Genomic DNA, 18,362 nt, shown 5'->3' on the forward strand with positions numbered 1-18,362 from the left:
TGAGTTCCTTTAAGCATCACATTTTGTATCTGAATTGAAATTTCAAATGATCATTTCTAGTTCTTACAGATTTACTGTTACCTTTTCTGAAATAACATAAGCATCTGTTTAAACTGTGTGAAAAAAAAATGCTTTACGTTCATGGTAATGCTTTAGATATCAATATGCAAGCAGCATAAATACAATGAAGAAATATCAAATAGCCAAGAACAAACTTCGAATATATATCAAACACTTACAGCGAAAAAGGAGGATCAACTTCTTATGAAAACAACAATACAGATATACACTACATGATTAAGCAAGGATTCATACACCACTTTTATTTGTTCACAGTAAATGGAGAATAAAACACTTAAAGTTGGTAGGAATGTTAATACAACACAAGCAGATACACGCTAGTAAGCAACTGTTCAGGTTTAACCCTACACATTTTCACCAGCAACAATCCAAAGAAGATCAATTTGTGTCATCCAGTGGCATGCTTCACCTTTTCCCGGGGAGAGCTTGAGTATCTTGAATGCTGCGTGATATGATGGCCATGCAGAGGTATCCATATGGCATATTGCTAAGATTTTATTGACTGGAACTTTTGTTTCAGGTTCAACTACATCCACTGCATAGATTTCAGTCGAGGAGAGCATATGGCAAAAGTAAGTTGAAAAAGGAAGGAATACCTCGTGACATGACACAATTTTTTTTACATTAAGCTTTTTAATCTTTTGAATAATAAGTTCTTTTCCTGAACCCTTTGTACTTTTAGTAGTCAATGCAACCAAGCGCTTGCTACCTATTGTAGCCTTTGAGAATTCAATCATGCTCTCGAGGGATGTAGAACAGCTTTTTATCTCTCCTTTTAAAGCTGCAGAGTTACAATAAAGAAGTGTAGTTTCAACATTACCTTTTCTGTTGGGGTTCACAAAAGATTGAGGATATACTTTCTCAAGATTACTTTCATCTAGAGAAATTTTGGAAGCGATTTGAGAAGGAAGAAATGATCGTTGAGGAAACTGGTCCTCCAAATTTGAGAGATGCACTCTATTTCCCTGTTTAAGAATGGAGATTCTAAAAAAGGAAAAAGGGTCAACATTTTCAAGTCCTGGAGATGCTTTATTATTATTATAGCCATAACCATTACCTAAAGGCTTGATGCTATTCATCTCTGCATAACAAGCTAGATTTGCAAGACTGCAAAACTTGGCATTAGATGAAAATGATTGTTTGGATGCTAATGAAGTGAAAAACTCACTATCATCTTTATTGAGTGGAGATAATTTGGACAGAAAAGCTGCAGGCATGTTGTTTTGTACATTTTGATGCCAATATTTCAGTTGTTCTGAAGCAGTAGATAAAGAAGATGTGGTTTTACAAAAGCTAAATGCGGGATAGATGGAGGCAATGACGAAAACAAGCATAGAAAAACTTAAATTGGCCATTGTTTGAGTGTTGGATATGTGATGAGTGAAGGTAAGTGTGAGGAACATAGCCTCTGCAGCTCTGCTCCTTCAGTATTTATAGCTGAGCCTCATTCAACTTTTTCTTATATTTTAGATTTATTCTCTTGACCGAGAATTTGTTTAATTATTTTGATGATAATGATTGTTTTGCTCAGATTACTGAGATAATACAAATTTCTTGAATGATAATCTAGAGTCTCAAATTATGTGGATTGATGTCGACACTATTGTGTGATGCATATCGTTGATATGGACCCAAAAATAGGGAATGCTTGGAACGTAAACAAATGAAGACTCTCTAGCCTGAGCAGTCTGCTTCATTTGAAAAGGACATCAGAAACGAAAGGAATTGCAATGGTATTATTTATTTATTCTTTTTAAGTATTTTGTTCTTGGCAAAAATAAAATACTTTTTTTTTGTGATATAAGAAACTCGTATTGTTTTTTATTTCACCTTTTAAGATACTGGCTAATGATAAGTGACTAATTTACGTAATAATTGTATGATATTTTATATTATTTTTAGTCACTTTAGTTATATTATTGGTAGAATATGAATCATTTTGGCTATAATTGGTGAAAAATGCTTTTAAGTGATTAAATGAGGTTTTTATCACTTTTTACTTGGATTTTGTGTATTTTGACAGTTTTGACACATTTTCGTATTTCGGCTATAACTTGAGCTACAATGATCGGATTAAGATGATTCTTGAACCAATTTGAAGATAAGAGATAGATCTACAACTTTGGTGAAGACATCTAAATCCAGTTTGAAGGTTTTCCAGGTCAAAATGCCGAATTACAATAGCAAATTTCTACTGGTCGAAGCTGGAACAGGGCAATGAGCAGGCAAGGGTATTTCAGTCATATCTCAGCCTACACAGATCCAAATGAGGTGATTCTTGATGCATTAGAAAGATAACTCAAAAGGCTACAACTTTCGTGTTTTCGACATGAGCTGGTTCAGCCTCTAACATCAAGAAAAGATTGGTTGAAGTTGGGCCAAAAACAGAGCAAGTGATCCACACTCGGATCCACTATTCATCCGAACCCTCGGTTGTTTCTGGGTTAGTGGATCCGAGCTCGGATCCATACGGATCCGAGGTACTGTAGCAGCTCGGATCACAGGTCAGAAAAGGCTGCTCTGTACGCGTAAAACTCAATTTCACCTCCACCAACTCACATTGGATGCTATACATGTGAGAAACATTCCCAGCTGTAAAAGGGAGATGTAATCCTCATTTCTTGATCACCTTTCATCATTAAATAGCCAAATGCATTGCAAAAATAGGAGATTGGAGTTCATAGCAGAAAATAGAGAGGAACATACGGGAGAAGCTTGAAGAGTGCAGAAATGTAGTTCTTCCATTTCCTTAGTGTAGGATAGTTTAGCTAGTGTAATTCATCCACTCTTGTATATTGCTAGACTAGGATTAAGATGGAGATGAAGAAGGCAAGGTGATGAGCTCAAGTGACATGGGTTACATTCCTTTTCAACTCTTTATCTTTTGTACTTGATTCCAAATTTAGTTAATATGCAAGTTCTGGATTTTATGTTATTTATGTGTCTCTAAAGTTTATACCTTGGGTTTGGTTGAACTTTCTATAATTGTTAGTGTTTATTATTTGGTTATTTGACTGCTATGATTTGAGCAAGTTATTTAGCACTTCAGCTCTTGAAATCATGATTAATCTGGTACCATTAATTGTGATTATCTAAGGTGTTGTTTCTGCAATGAAAATTGAGATTTAACACTAGTTCAAGAAGTGCTAAACATAGGGAGTACACTCACGAAAGTAGAGGTGCACTTATGTGGTTTTTAGTGATTCATTTCATGTAATTTCATTGAAGAAATGAACTTGTAGCTAATTTCATAACCATGAAAATAGGTATGGATTAGTTATGAGTATAGTTGATTCACTACGAAAGTAGAATTCAAATGCATAAGGAAATTACACCATAATTAGCCTAAATGTAGTAATTAATGATCCAAATATAGCACTTGCATGAGTAGTTAGGGATACCACAACCCAAGGAGCTTTCATTTGTTATTTTGTATAATTTCAGTAGGTTTAATTTGTTATAATTCATTGATAGTCTAAATAATAGAGAAGCTTTAGTAGTACCGGTAATTGCAATCTTCCTTGTGGGATCGACCCTTAATACCCTATACTCGCTCACGATTCGTATACTTGCGATAAATCGCGTGTGGGGTATTTAGGAGTTTATAAATGTAAAACTTGATTAGGATGAGTTTAATTGTATATGTATACTCCGCGCACGTCAAGTTTTTGGCACCTCGATAGTTTCGAAAACTAATTCATTGTTGCCAGTTCTAAATTATGTATTTCTGTCATTTTATTGAGAAATTGCCATGGGGGATTTTAGTCTGGCAATTGTTAATAATAGTGAAAAGCAGATGATGGTGTAATTTAAACACTTTTGTTCAAATTCCAGCTAAACCAAATTGGAGTCAAAATTAAAACAATTAATTTGATGTCAAAAGAGTATAAAAGAGCAAAATATCAATATGAAAATTGTATCTACTGTACAACAATAGTTGGTCAAACAAAATAATAGTGAAAATTATAATACTTGTGAGGAGAAGAAGGAATAATTCGGTTTCAAAAGTAACTTAGCAGTCGTTTCAGCTATAACTTTTACTTAATGATTTAGCATCTACATTTTTGTTGCCCTTAAAATTTTGTCCTGATTATCTGAAAAGAAGAAATCTATTGGATGGGAAATTGTCGAAGGCTAGTTTCTAGCAGTGCTCATTTTGCCCTTGGATACATTGATATCCCATATAACCAGGCAATTACCAGGGAAAGAAATTTATTGTCAAAGGATTCAAGAAGGAAGTGAAGAAAAAAGCTTAAAAAAAAATTAAGAACTTGGTGATTATCTAAATCATTGAGAAATGATAATGGCCCAATTTCATGCTTCAGGTTCCAGATTAAAAATGACAAAAATGTTGAGTTTCTTCCAAGAAGTTTGCACATATATATTGTGTCTATAAAGAAAATATGCATAAAGGAAAATAGCTTCTTTTTTTGTACTTAACCTCACTTACTATCTTTCAAAACTGTTGAGTAGTAGTTTGAAGTTTTGTCCCCTACCTCCTCCTCACTTTTTAAATCTCACTCCTCCCTTGTTAGGAAAAAATTTTAAAAAAACAGTTTGAAGTTTTGTCTGGCTTACTGGCGTCTATTTAGATTAGTACGTAGAAGCAAAGCAGATGGTGTTTTTAAAGGAATCGAACCTTATTTTCCACTACCATTTTTAAAAGAAATTCAGTGTTTTATTTTGATTTGCTGTCAGGTTCTACAAACAAGGTCGAAATATTGCTCAACACCACAATAGAACAGAACTAACAATGTGCAAGAAAGATATTGTTCCAAGTCTTTCAATGAAAAATGAAGAAATGAACAAGAACAAATTCAACTTGGCTTAATTAACTGAATTAAGTCATCATTTATATATATATATACTTCAAGCATTGCGCTTAATTCCCCCTTTTGGATATTGACAGTACCTTATCAGTCGCTCATTCCATTCATCAAATTTCCTTTTTCTAATTTATGATCAAGGTCAAATTTGACATACATTTACTTTGCAATGCAGTTTTCTGAGATTAAAAGCACAAAAAGCAAAAATTAGTTAAAAAATCTCGCAGGGAACTTTAATTAATGAAAGTGGCAGAAATTTAATTAACTACCAGTAGTGCATTTTTATTGATCACGGTGCAAAACGTACAACTTTGTGCAACAAAAAAGATACATTTTGTTCATAAGCAAGTACAAATACCTTGCATGATAAATAATTCTAATATATTTGCATCTCTATTAGATTAGGATTACCAGCTGCCTTATTAAAAAATTTTAAGAAGACAAAAAGGGTTGGCAATGCATAAAAATTGTGAATTATATGAACTAATGAGAGGGAGGATGCATTGGATTTTAGTCATGCCGACAAGGTGCATACCGTGCATTGATACTTAAGTGAATTCAGGCGTCCACTTGACGATGGCGATATAGTCCAACATCTTCCGCTTTGAAAGTTGCTCAGTTCACACCGAACAAGTTGCAATAATAGATATTATCCATCAACCAAATGATAGAATTCAATCTGCTCGCGGATTGAAGATGGCCCAGTGCTTATGAGTGGTGTCCCTTTAACTAAATTTGGTTTTGGGTTCTTTTCTGAGTTTTTGTCCATTGCAGACATGATAAACACTATATTGGCTTTGGTTCTTTTATGGATTATAGTTTATTCGACGAGCAAAATCTAGCAACTTGATGAGGAGAGATTGATCTAGTTACTAAGGTTGAGAGCCTAGGATTTAATGGTCCTCTTGAATTCTAATCCTATTACTCCCTCTTCGTTTCTTAAATCCTATTTTTTCCTTTGTAGAAATTTAAAAAAAAAAAAAAATCTAGCAACTTGAAGTGCAGCATCTACTTAATTGTGGGTGAATGGATGTATTGGCAAAGACGGGAACTTCTTAATGGGGTTAAGGCTTCCTCTAACCTAATTTAAAAAAAAAAAAAAACAAAGATTGATATTTCTCTAGATTTCCCTTTTCCTCTATTGTACTTAAGCACAGTTTGTTAGAACTGGATTAGAATAGGACTTGATAGGGAAAATAAAATATTAAATATACCATGAGCACCATATGACAATCCCTGCCCATAATGGTGATGCTGGAGATCAGGGGATCAACCCCTGCCTCCTACAATTTGGCCACATTATGTGGCTGGTCTTAGTTGACCATCCCCTGCCCCTTCCCTTAGACTAAGCTAGAGTAGGTTATACAACATCTATCGTTGCGACAAAACAAAAAGACTGTAGTACTTCTTTCTGACAATGCAGTACTAATAAAAAAAATCTTTTAATTATTATGCTAGGCCTTGTCTGATATGCACTAGGTAAGGGACGCCTACCAAGTACAACTATTACTTACTGTATCACGTAATATTGTCCCCATTACCTTCTCATTTGAGGGGGATGAAACTCCCTTAATTTGGGGCCTTGCAAGTTGTCCAACTAGTTCCATTTTGCCGCCGGTTCCAACTAAATCACGGTGGTGATTTAACCAGTCATTTGGAAGGGAAACAACAGCTGTGATAAAGCCAAATCAAATTTCTGTCCAAAACCAAACAAAATGTGCTGAAATTTAATGTCTTCGACTGGCATCAGTTATCTATTCGCACCGAAATTTCAACATTCTCCTTTTAATCCGCTTCAATTACCAAAAATCCTCTTTTTTGTCCCCTTTGTAAAAGTTGAAGCACATTAGTTCTGAAAACAATTTGTTATTTCCTTTCCTCATTCTCTACACCATCATATTCTTATAGAGGAACTCTAATGAGTGAAGAAAAAAATAAAAATTGAAAATCACAACGGCTGTGCATTCAAATATGTTTTCCATCTTGTACCAATAATTATAGATCTAATACATCTCTACTAAATCCATATGTCACCTTAATTACTAAGCAATTTTTTCTGGCCATTTTCTTCTTTTATATTGTGCTATGGAATCACCTAGAATTAGAACGGTGCATAGAATTTTTTTTCCCTTTTTTTGTTTGTTTTTCTATTTTGATAGCATTGGGATGCTAGCAGACATGCTTCGTTCGGCCAACCTGGGATTGGATGAATGTTTAAGAGATGTGATCATGTAACTAGATTAACAGACATGGGATTGGGGCTGGTCTCAGTTGTGCCTAGTTGGTGTAATTCTTAAGAAAATTTAGTGCATTTCTTGCGAGATTTGGTGCATGAGAATTCAGCATTGGTGACAAAAATGGATCACTCATTTGTATGGGTTTACACCAAGTTAAGAATCACACTAATTTTGGTCTTTAATATTTTGTTTAAAACAAATCTAAACCCTAAAGTTTATAATTTTAGGCATATTTAGGACAACTAATGGAAATTTAAGAATGCCTAATGATCAACATCAAATTACCATTCGTCAACAACTTCAAATTTACACATTTGGACCCCAATATTTTGATTTTGAATCATTATATTCTTCTAAATTTTAAATAGTGACATTAAGAATTTTAAAATGCAATGAGATTCAATTTAAATTGAAATTTACTTAAATGGATAATATGAATTCTATTTAAATCCATTTTCTCCTTTTTTTTGTTTCATTTATTCCTATCACTAATATCTCATATACTTGGTCTCTTTTGCATGGTTAGTCTTAAGTTTATTATAGTTGCTACTACATAAATTGTTGTATATGTGGTGCCTATTGGTTTCAAATTCTTGTAGTTAGCTATTGTGATTATAAAAACTAGTAGTGAAGGTAGATACCAATGTGAAGTACTTTTAGGAATTTTTGCCATTGTTTATTTTTTTGTTGTCTTTCTTACTAAGTAAACTCTAACATTCCATTACTATAGTTTTAAAATATTTAATATGAAATTGTCGTTCGTCGACAACAATTTTGAATTTACACTTTTGGTCTGCAATATTTGATTTTTAATCATTCTCCTAAATTCTAAATAGTGACATTAAGGGGTTTAAAATGAAATGAGATGCAATTTAGAATGAAATTACATTAAATTGGTAATAGAAATTCTAATTAAATATATTTTCTCCTTTTTATTTTTTATTTCATTTATTTATGCCACTAATATCTCATATACTTGTTGTCTTTTGCATGGTTAGTCTCAAGTTTATTATAGTTACCACTAAATAAATTTTTGTATATTTGGTGTGCATTGATTTCAAATTCTTGTAGTTAGCCATTGTGATTATAAAAAGTAGTAAAGGTAAATATTGATATGAACTACTTTTAGGAATTTTTGGAAAGACTGTTGTTTTCCTTTTTTATGTCTTTCTTACCAATAAAATCTCATATTCCATCACTATAGTTTTAAAATATTTATTTTAAAATTTGTATACCCCAATAATCATTTAATTATTCAAATAATTTTTGAAACCAAATTTGTTTCAAACTCAGTTGATAACCTATTGAAATGCAAAGAAAAAATGATTTGTCTAATGAGTGCCTACTAGGTTCTCGTTAAGATATAATTCAAGTGTTAATAATATGGAAAGATAAAGTTAAATAGAGAAAGTTTATAAATACAATACAACATAACAATAGTTTTTTTTTTTTGATAAAAAGCAAATTTATAAATAGATTGCTGTAAATCATCCAGCACGAATAGAAAGTATTTGCAAATATCTAATCTACAAAATTATATATTTTATTATCCAAAAAATTGAGTGATTCCTTCTTTCTGCTAACTTTGAAATGAAAGTACCGATAGATATTGTCTAAGGGAGATCTTTTGAATCACTTAATAAAGTTCATTTTTCAAAAACATCATTAGAAAAAAGAAATGAAGTTTTTGAAACAACAGAAAGGGAAATCTATTTTGTCATTTAGACAAAAAAACGTATGATTCTTGTGAACTCAAGGGGTTCTGCCCCTTCAATTTGATAAAAAGCGAATTTTATTAATAGATTATTGGAAATCATCTAGCACAATTTGATTTATATAACCACCCTAATAGCAAATTAAATATGCACTAAAATTATAGATTAGCAATTTAATAGATACAATAGATATGAAAAATATAAAAATTTTCAAAATTATCTTCTAATAGATAAATTGTTACATCTCCCTTCTTTGCATGTTGAAATTGTTAGATCTACTAATTAATAGTTTGAAACTCCAATAATGATAATGAGATCTATTGAAATAGATCCAAAATTTAAAAAAAAAATCATATCTAACATCCATATCTGAAATAAATTTAGATCTGACAATAAAATAAGAAAAAAAATCTCCATAAGAATCCCTAGAAGAAATAGGAAAACTCTTACTAAGGTCCCATTTGATAACACAGTTTAACACTTAAATTTAATGAATTCAGATTTTAATTTATTCTTATTCATTCTTTTGATAAAATATTATAACTTCATTAAAATCTATACTAATGGCAGAAATTACATCGTCAAACATATACAGATATCAAAGAAGAAATGAAGAAAGGACACTCCAGATCTAAAGAACAATAAAATTACATAATTAAACTCCAAATTAAAAAGATGAGATAAAATAATTATAACTCCATGGACATCTGTGCATATTTTCAATCGTCAGATCTACTGATTAACTGTTTCAAGTCCAGATATTATAGTGAGATCTGTTGAATAGATCCAAGAGAATTTTAGATTTGATAATCAAAATCTCAAAAAACTCAGTTCTAATAAAAGAAAAATGGAAAAATTATCAAAAACTCACAATAGGAATCCCTAGAGAGAATAAAACTCTCACTAAAAAATTTAGGACAGAAGAAAACTTTTGCTAGACAACCCTAAGGAGAGAAAAAACTCTCACTATCCACACAAATGAAAAGAAACTATAGAGAGGGTTCCTTCCATGGGGAAAGTTCAGAAAAATCTGATCTCTCTCCCATAGGAGAGTTGAAGGGAGTTTTAGTTAGAGAGTTTTTTTTTAGAAAGAAGAAAGAGAGAAGGAGAAGAGAAGGGTTTATATTTAGATGCGTTTGGTAACAAAAAAAAATAGAATATCTGAATTAATTAAGTGGCACTGAATTTTCTGGACAAAACTTACCCCCAAATTAAGTGATAAGCTATTCACTATCATTGAATGTGATATGCTCTCAAATGTTTCAGATTTAGTACTTAATAATTCAATAATTTAATGGATTTAAATTTCAGTTTTATCAAATGAACCCTAGGGAGAAACTTTATTAGAAAACTTAAGGAGATTCTCATTAAGAATAGATTCTCCCTCCCTAATGGAAGGTTTTCGAAAAGAGAAAAAATAGAGAGAAGTTTGAGAAGAGGATAACAATTGTTGGTGTGTGCATTCACATAGTAATTTATGTATGATTTAAGTGTCTTAACAAGTGTCCAAGCACTTGTTAAAAAATCATAAGAAAGCTTAATTTACAAATAATTTATATTTCATATATTTTAAAGGGAATTCAATGAGCTGTTTAATTAATACAAAAAATAAAAAAATGATATAACTCATTATCAATTAATTATTACTAGTGTAGATAAAAAATAACCTAATGTACAAATAGTTTACATTTCACACACACAGATATATTTTCTTTTCCTTTTTCCTTTTTCTCAATCCTTTCCCTTCGAATTACTATCTCTTCAGGTTGATTGACTTTTTCTATCCAAGTGATCATCGGGTAAGAATTAATATAGTTACTCGTAAAGTCATTGATGCTTGAAGTGTATAAAAAGAAAAATCTGGCGAGTGTCCTCAGAGAACTAATTAATACACATAATTTACAATGTTAATGCTCTATTCCTGTTTATTACCCGGCTTGTTGGATACACTTTCTCGCCTACACTTAACTTCTGGAATAAAAAGGCACCCTTAGGCAAACTCGATATAAAATAAACCTAGACCAATAAATTTCAACAAAGAATGTTCTTAAAGAGATTCAGCTACAGATTAATTTTGAAATATAATCTTCATCCCAAACCAAAGCAGTTTGATTGCCTAAAAGGAAACGTGAGCAGGGAATAGAACTATATGAATATTAACAAAGTGACAGAAGGGTAAAACCAAGCTGTCAGGCTGTCAGGTAGGAGAAATAGTGAAAATTAGAAAGTGTAAAACCGAGTAAAAAACCCTCGAATTGCACACTCCCCTCTCCTATAGCCTCTGATCATCCAATTACTGCCATTTCTTGCTCCTATTTTGTTTTCAATTTCTTCCTTTAATAGTTCGTTATTACACTTTTTAAATGGTGAAGATGATGGCAAAGTTGAGGGATATGAATATCTGAATAATTTTAACATAGAGGTTCCATTGATGGCAATGAAGAGTATGATGGGCAATAGAGATGAGATGACGATGATTTTGGAGTCAAAATTTGGATGTTTGGGTCGTATTTCTTTTGTTTTCGCTAAGTTAGTTTGTATACTTTATTTTTTTTAAAAATCTAGTAAAATTAGACTCATCTATGTTGTTTAATTTGAGAATGTATGGATTTTGTTCAATTAGACTCATCTATACCTAGTGTTTTGTTTTTATAATGATTTGTTGGATTTATATGTGAATAATTATGTGTTGCAAACTATCAAGTAAGGCTAAATTTAATTAAAGTGATTAATTATAATTTAAAATTTAATGTATCAAATAGGATGTGGCCTTTAATATCTAGAGATTTAAGGGTAATTTCTATTTCTATGATGGGTTGAAATAGGAATCCAAAAGGTAACAGAAAAGTTATCTATAAATAAGGTTATGGTTTCCAAATCACACGTATTCTTATTGTAGTATTTTCTAGTACCACAAAATAGTTCTTTTCTGATATCCCATTGTTAGGAAAGACACCAAAGAAAAATTAAAGGGTTTTTTTCAAGGGAATAACAATTACGTGTTGACCTGAAAGGTTATCCTAAAATCTTTAAGGATTCAAGTACTAGTTTATCAACATGAATTCAGGTATGCTTCCGCAATTTTGTTGTTAATTTATTTTTTAATAATCGCCTTAAAAATTTTGGATTTAATAGGTGATAATTTTTATCAAACGTTAATATAAATAACCACTAACAGTAAAACCCATATGTGTGTGTGCGCACATGTATTTGTATGCATGTATGTGTGTGTCTATATATATATATATTTGTGATCTATTTCTTACGGTTTTATTTCCACGTTCTTATTTCTGGTGAAAGTCATGTAAGCTTAAGGTCATAGCTTTGTTTTCTTTCGCCCAAATTCTGATCTAATTAAATTTGTAACTTGTAATATGATATACGGTCTTCATGTGCCACAAGTACATCGACAGGAGTTAATGTCATTGAGAGGATGGAGAATTCCAGAGAGAAACACGACTTGCTTTAGTGTGATACTGTATAATATTATGCTTGCGGCTTGGTTAGATCTAATAATGATAGTTCTGTTTATGATGCTATTAACTCGGGTCCCGCCTGTCCACAATGATGCAAAGAATTGAGTGGGTCGTGCTTAATTTCTTTGTTTTCATAGTTAGCGGTGCTTTTTTCTATTCTGCTAGTCACTCCTCTAGGCACGCATAGGCAAAACGATCTACGAAATGTATCACAACTTAAGGAATATTGTGTAAGATTGACGTTTCTTGACGAACAACTGCTTGAAAAGTGGATTAAGAGATAGGAATAATTTGTTTATTATTTTGGAGAAAAAGAATCTCTCTATTCTATGAAACTTTTATGGACATATACAAGAGATTCAACATATGATGCTTGTTTTGCAAAATCCATGCTCCGGATGGCAATTTTAACCATCTGCCAGCAGCTGCATCACAGTTTCAACAAGTGAATGAATTGTTGTTCTATGCCGGCTCAGCCCCACAGTCCCAGAGAAAATATTGAAGCTCTCAATATCGGTAATAGTGTTCATCATGTGTTCCAGCTGCACTTCCATCTCTAAACTCTTGAAAATTTGGATGTTTGTTTTTTTATCTTTCATCATCCCCATTGCTAATTCTAAAACAAACCTCCTCATTCGTGGAAACTTGATGGAAGGATACCGATATTGCTTCAGAGTCTCCACAAGTTTATTAGCCACTTCAGCTTCTTGGATGCCTGCTTTCTGAAACACAATGCTTGATTCCCGTGATGTCATAAACTTGAAAATACGAGCCGCTAATCCAATCATTACTTCCTGCAACTTGGCTTCTTCTGTCATGATTGCCTGAAGGACCTGCATGGGGAAATGCGATGATTACTCAATGTTGTTTCCATTCATTACAACATAGACACAGCATATAACAAGAAAACGGAAAGAAAAGGCTCTTGCAATGTAGTTAGTACAATTTACCGTTGGTCCTGCAACAATAAGGTCCTTTAGTTGATCAAAGCTGTCTTCTCCGCCAAATGCACATAAGTTTCGTAGAATTCTGCCTGCATTAATTCGAAGTATTGGATCTTCTAACGCTTCAACAAGTTTTCCAGTCACATTTAATTTCAATATGCGCAAGCAATTACTTTTGCTTTCAAATGCCAGCATTGACAGTGCTGCTCCTGCTGCAATTTTTACATCCTTGTGCTTTTCATTTGTCACCTGCTTGAAGATGATGTTGAACAACTCCTTGAGGAGTCCACCTGTGCCTCCAATCCTCTCCGTTGCGTCCTCTTCCATTCCCAGATTTCTTAGAATGTCTATTCCCAACTTTTGCAGTGTTGGATGCTTCTCCCCATACCTCAATATGTCTCTGATATTGCTGATTGTGATAACTATCTCTGAAATTTCTCTCCTGAGCTGTTTGCCTGTGGCACCAGTAGTGCAGGACAACATCTTTACCACCTGCAGAGATCGTTTTACTGTTAAAATCTGTGAGGTTGTTGCTGCCTCATGTGTCAGAAGCCTATCTCCTGCATGTGTGCAATCTATGATTTTCGGCAGGAGGCCTCTTGTATTCCCTATCTTCCCACAATTGTCATGGTCGCGAGCAAGCTTCTTCAAAATTGTGAGTCCCAGGTTGTTAAATGTCCAGAAACTATAACGTTCATCATCGAAGATGATTCTCTTTTCTGGTATTTCATCAGCTGCATCAGCAAAGCTCCTGCTGATGTGGAGCAAGGATGATATTGATTCCATTGCACCTGGTATACCAGCTACCCGAAGAGAATTCCTCTTTTTACCAGCAAGATGTGCTACAATTTGTGCTGCTGATTTTCTGATCTCTTCTTCTCGAGGATCTTTCCAGTTCAACATTTCTACTAACCGTTCCATTACCAGTAAGTTTACTCCAATCTTTTGAAGGGTATCATCAGAAAAGCGCTTGCTTTTTGAAAATGTTTCTAGAATTTGAGCCCCCATGAGCTGTTCATGGGGGGAGTTTGAGGCCAAGAGATCCATTGCAAATGAAACCATATCCATTTTCAGGCCATCAAAAATGCTTCCATAAACACAGTTTGAATATGCATCATAGAAAAACCTTCTAATTGCAAATATACCTGATGGCCCCAACTCACACTCCTTGTTCACCTCATCAAATATTTTGTGAAAGATAACATTCCACTCCAAATAGGCTTTCTCCAGGAGAAACAACAATGCTTCTGCCAAAGCTAATGAATAGAATATAATCAAAGCTGCACTCGTGTTCCTCCCTTCTTTATCTCCTTTGTTCACATCGCCAAAGTTTCGCTTGATAAGCTTCATCAGGGAGAGTACCACACAAGCAGTAGCAGAGACAAGTTGCAGCCAATACAACACTTTACTGATATGTCTTGATATGAACACCCATGGAGCATATGGAATGAGAGGAACCTCTGAGCTATCCCATGTTTGAGTTGGCATCTTCTTGTGATGCAAGTTTTTTCGGCTTGACTGATGGATGCTTTCTGTAGTAGTTTCCCTGCTCCGATTTCCAACAGCAGCAATAGGCCTAAAAATTTCCCTGACAGTTTTGATGATAAATCGTGAGCTTGATCTCATTGCGTGGAAGCCACTATTTCCAACATCAGCAAGGGACCGTGTAGCTCGGTGTTGCCATTCAAGCTCATGACTCCTGCTAAATATCCTTGTCCCCTCAATTACCAGAATAATGGTTATGAACCAAAAATCTGTTTTGTCCAAATCGATGGCAAAACCACCAAGAAGAACAACTGTAGCCCATATGAAACCAAGAGTTCCCAATTTAGTTGCCGCTTTTTCCAACACAGCAAGCCTCAGAGCAAAAGCGGTCAACTTCTTTTCTGGTGCATGGATTGGTTGTGGCAGCCTTGGTGGAGACACTGAACTGCCTTTGCTATTAGTGTTCGTTGTCTCAATAGGGCTTTGAGGTTTTAAGATTGTTGCTGGACTTGGACCTGAACTGCCTGCTTTGCTACTCCTTGCTTTGAGCTCAGATATCTGCAGATGGATGCTTCCTTCACTACCCATTGACGTTGCAGGATTCACCATTGACTTCTATTAATTAAGCATTTACAAAAGTAAAGCGAATTCTTCTTATTCGATCAATTTGGTGTGTTTGGAGGTTGAATTGAAAATGGAAGTGGGATCTGTAGGATGGAGTTTAAGAATGTGAAGTTCTTGATTCTTGATCCTGATGGCTGTGAAGACGAGAGCTTTTGAACTGGTGTTTATATAACAATCGAAGGGAAATGAACTTGGGCTTCAAGTATTAAGCGGGTGAAATTTGGAGGAAAAAGAAAGGAAGTTGCTTTTCCTTCCGCCAAATCTCTTTTTCTAGGTATTTATTAAGTAGTTTGCTTTTGTTTTTGGATTTAACTTTCTTTCAGCCTTGCTACAGATTGTCTTTGCTAGGCAAGTCTCTTTCTATACCTTAGTTTTGCTGAGCTGCTTCCATTTATGAAGTTTCTTGATTGGTTGGTCAATCTTTTAAGAATCAAAAGCCTCCTTTATTTTAACTAAAAAAAGGGAACGAAGGTAAATAAAGCCGCCATTAATATCCATTCCATTAACCTAAAAAAAAAAAAAAATTCCATACGTAAACTATAGTGAAATTTATATAGAGAACGTCTAGCTTTACAAAAAAATTTCTTAGAGATCATAATCCCGTGATCAATTTTTAGCAAAAATTCAGAGCTTGAATTTTACTATTTTGATTAGTACGTTTCTATTGCTTAAGCCTTGATCAACTTTGACGTGGGTGTGATGTGCAAGTCTGATGATGAAATTGTAAAAGCAGGGATAATGGTCAAGTTCAATTAAATTGCTTTTAACAAATTTTAGGCTGTCATGTTTATTAGTTGGAAGCATTGGCCTTCACAAAAATATATCTTTGTAAGTAATACAAAGCACATTCCACGCATTATCTAATCTCTAGTGTAAAGACTTGAATCCATGAATTGTATCAGAATGACATTTTTTCAAGGAACAAGTAGGAACAATATGACAAGAATGTAATTGGTTAGGAACCTTTGATTCTTATCAATCACATGTCCACCTATAATGCTAGCAGAGAAATTATCTAATTAAAATTTTTTTTTCTAGTAGCGAGAATGTGATTATTAAGAAGCGGGAAAGGAAAAGATGGATTTGAAATCAAAATCTCTAAATCTTGGAGTTTCAATGAGAAATTACCTAGTTGATGATTGACAACTTAGCTCATTACGTTATATATTGACCAAATCAAACTCTCCACCTGACAAAGCTGGCCCTATTCTATGGATAATGAGACCCTGACTCTTACTAATTAATCTTGCCACCTGGTGCTGATGATATGTCTTGATTGAAGTTGAAGAAATTGAATTGATCTTCACTAATCCTATGGCTATGGGCCCTAGTTTTTCTTCTTCTCCTTGTTTTAGGAGTCAATGGACTCAAGACATAATATGGCTACACACATGGAAGAAATTGTCTAGATCGTGCAATAGTGGCAATTTTAGGCAGGTGTGACTTGCAGGATTGGTTTATGACAAAGATTAACATTGAGTCAAGTAAACAAAATACAGACAATAGAACTGGGAGTTTAGCATTGAATGGAATTTTGATCAGCACATATTTTGTTTATCTTAATAGTCTTGTATAGACTTTGAGACTTAGATTGCAAATGATCTATAATTAGACACTTTATTTTTTTTATAGTCCAGTTGTTGCTGCTATGGACCATTCTCTGCTTATTCAATAAAAAGCTAGTTTTTGCCTTAAAAAAAAACACACACACACAAATATATGTATCATTCTACTTAATTAAGGAATTTAATGAAGGATTTGAAATCTACCCTAATCGATATAGTCGTTTAGGTTATTTAATAAGCGTTTGAATTTATAATTTATCAATTAATCGAAATACATTTTAAACACTATTATAATTTGTGATTCACAAATTCAAATACTTCTTAAATAATCTAAACAATTAGAATGATTTGAAAGGATTTCAAATTTTTCGTCAAATCCCTCAATCCAAACCGAGCCTATAATTTCAATGTAGGAATAATCGGTTCCCTGACAAAACTCAGACGTTGAAGCAGTATGCTTTTGTACAATTAAGCTTGTAAGACAACATATTCTTTTCTTTCCCAAACTAATGAAGCCTTAACCTCAAGAAAGCTGTTTTTTCTGTTATATATAAAAATACAATGAGTTTGCTTATTGATATAAGAATTTACAGGCTGCATCCGAGAAATGGGTTTTGTAATGACATGTAAGCAAGGAATAAATGATCTGTCATTGAAAAGTATTAGGTTCCATATAAAGATTTCACATTGACTTGATATAAACTGTCTTCTCCCATTCTTGAACAAGTAAAATTGAATTTCAAACTGAACCTCGGATGGTCTGCCCGTAATTAGCTTGAACAAATTTAAGAAGAAATGCTGTATTTGTACGAAACCCTTTTGTGTAGCTGGGATTACTTTAGAGTGAAGAAAATTGATACAGGTTTTTGATAGCTTGTACTTTATGCTAGTGCATCACAACATTGTTCTAATTCCCTTCCATTATTTCTACTTTATTGATGTCCCAAAATAAATGTTACTATTTCAAATTTAATACAAGCTTTCCGATCTTATCATTTTAAAGAGCAACTTTTAAAATTTCAATGCACATTTAAAAAGAAAATCTTTTGAGTTCAAAGGGTATATATGTGAATTCATCAATGCCTCCTCATCTAACTATAATTATTTCTATGCCTCCATAAAAGTTGGATTCACCAAAAACGACTGTTATATTGAGACAGAGGGAGTATACTAATATGAGGGATAATTTCATTCTATATTTTTGTTAAATTTTGGAGATGTTCTTAGGGAGAAATTAACATTTTTATTTTGAGTATTGACCAATCCCCAATCTTTCAAAGAACAATTGGCTGCGAAAGGGATGTAACACGCAGCGACACTCTGTTTGGCATTTCTAGAGGAAATTTGATGAGCATTCATGACCATAGATCAAAGACCCTACATTACCAGAGAAGATTTAGTTGGCATTC

General features: G+C 33.3%; 2 protein-coding genes across 2 annotated transcripts; both read right to left on the reverse strand.

Moving 5' to 3' along the window:
- Window positions 1-425: 425 nt before the first annotated feature.
- Window positions 426-1,436, reverse strand: LOC113734995 (BURP domain-containing protein 16-like). The gene has a single exon (XM_072083870.1). It carries the CDS (start codon window positions 1,434-1,436, stop codon window positions 426-428), a length of 1,011 nt encoding a protein of 336 aa, XP_071939971.1.
- An 11,257-nt stretch (window positions 1,437-12,693) lies between these two features.
- On the reverse strand, window positions 12,694-15,648 carry LOC113737801 (uncharacterized). The gene is made up of 2 exons (XM_027264973.2): window positions 13,286-15,648; window positions 12,694-13,168 (listed from the first exon to the last, which is right to left on the reverse strand). Exons 1-2 carry the CDS (start codon window positions 15,371-15,373, stop codon window positions 12,743-12,745), a joined length of 2,514 nt encoding a protein of 837 aa, XP_027120774.2. The 5' UTR covers window positions 15,374-15,648; the 3' UTR covers window positions 12,694-12,742.
- Between the last annotated feature and the right edge of the window lie 2,714 nt (window positions 15,649-18,362).

The sequence above is a fragment of the Coffea arabica genome, chromosome 3e (genome assembly GCF_036785885.1).
Source record: "Coffea arabica cultivar ET-39 chromosome 3e, Coffea Arabica ET-39 HiFi, whole genome shotgun sequence".
NCBI classification, from domain to species: domain Eukaryota; kingdom Viridiplantae; phylum Streptophyta; class Magnoliopsida; order Gentianales; family Rubiaceae; genus Coffea; species Coffea arabica.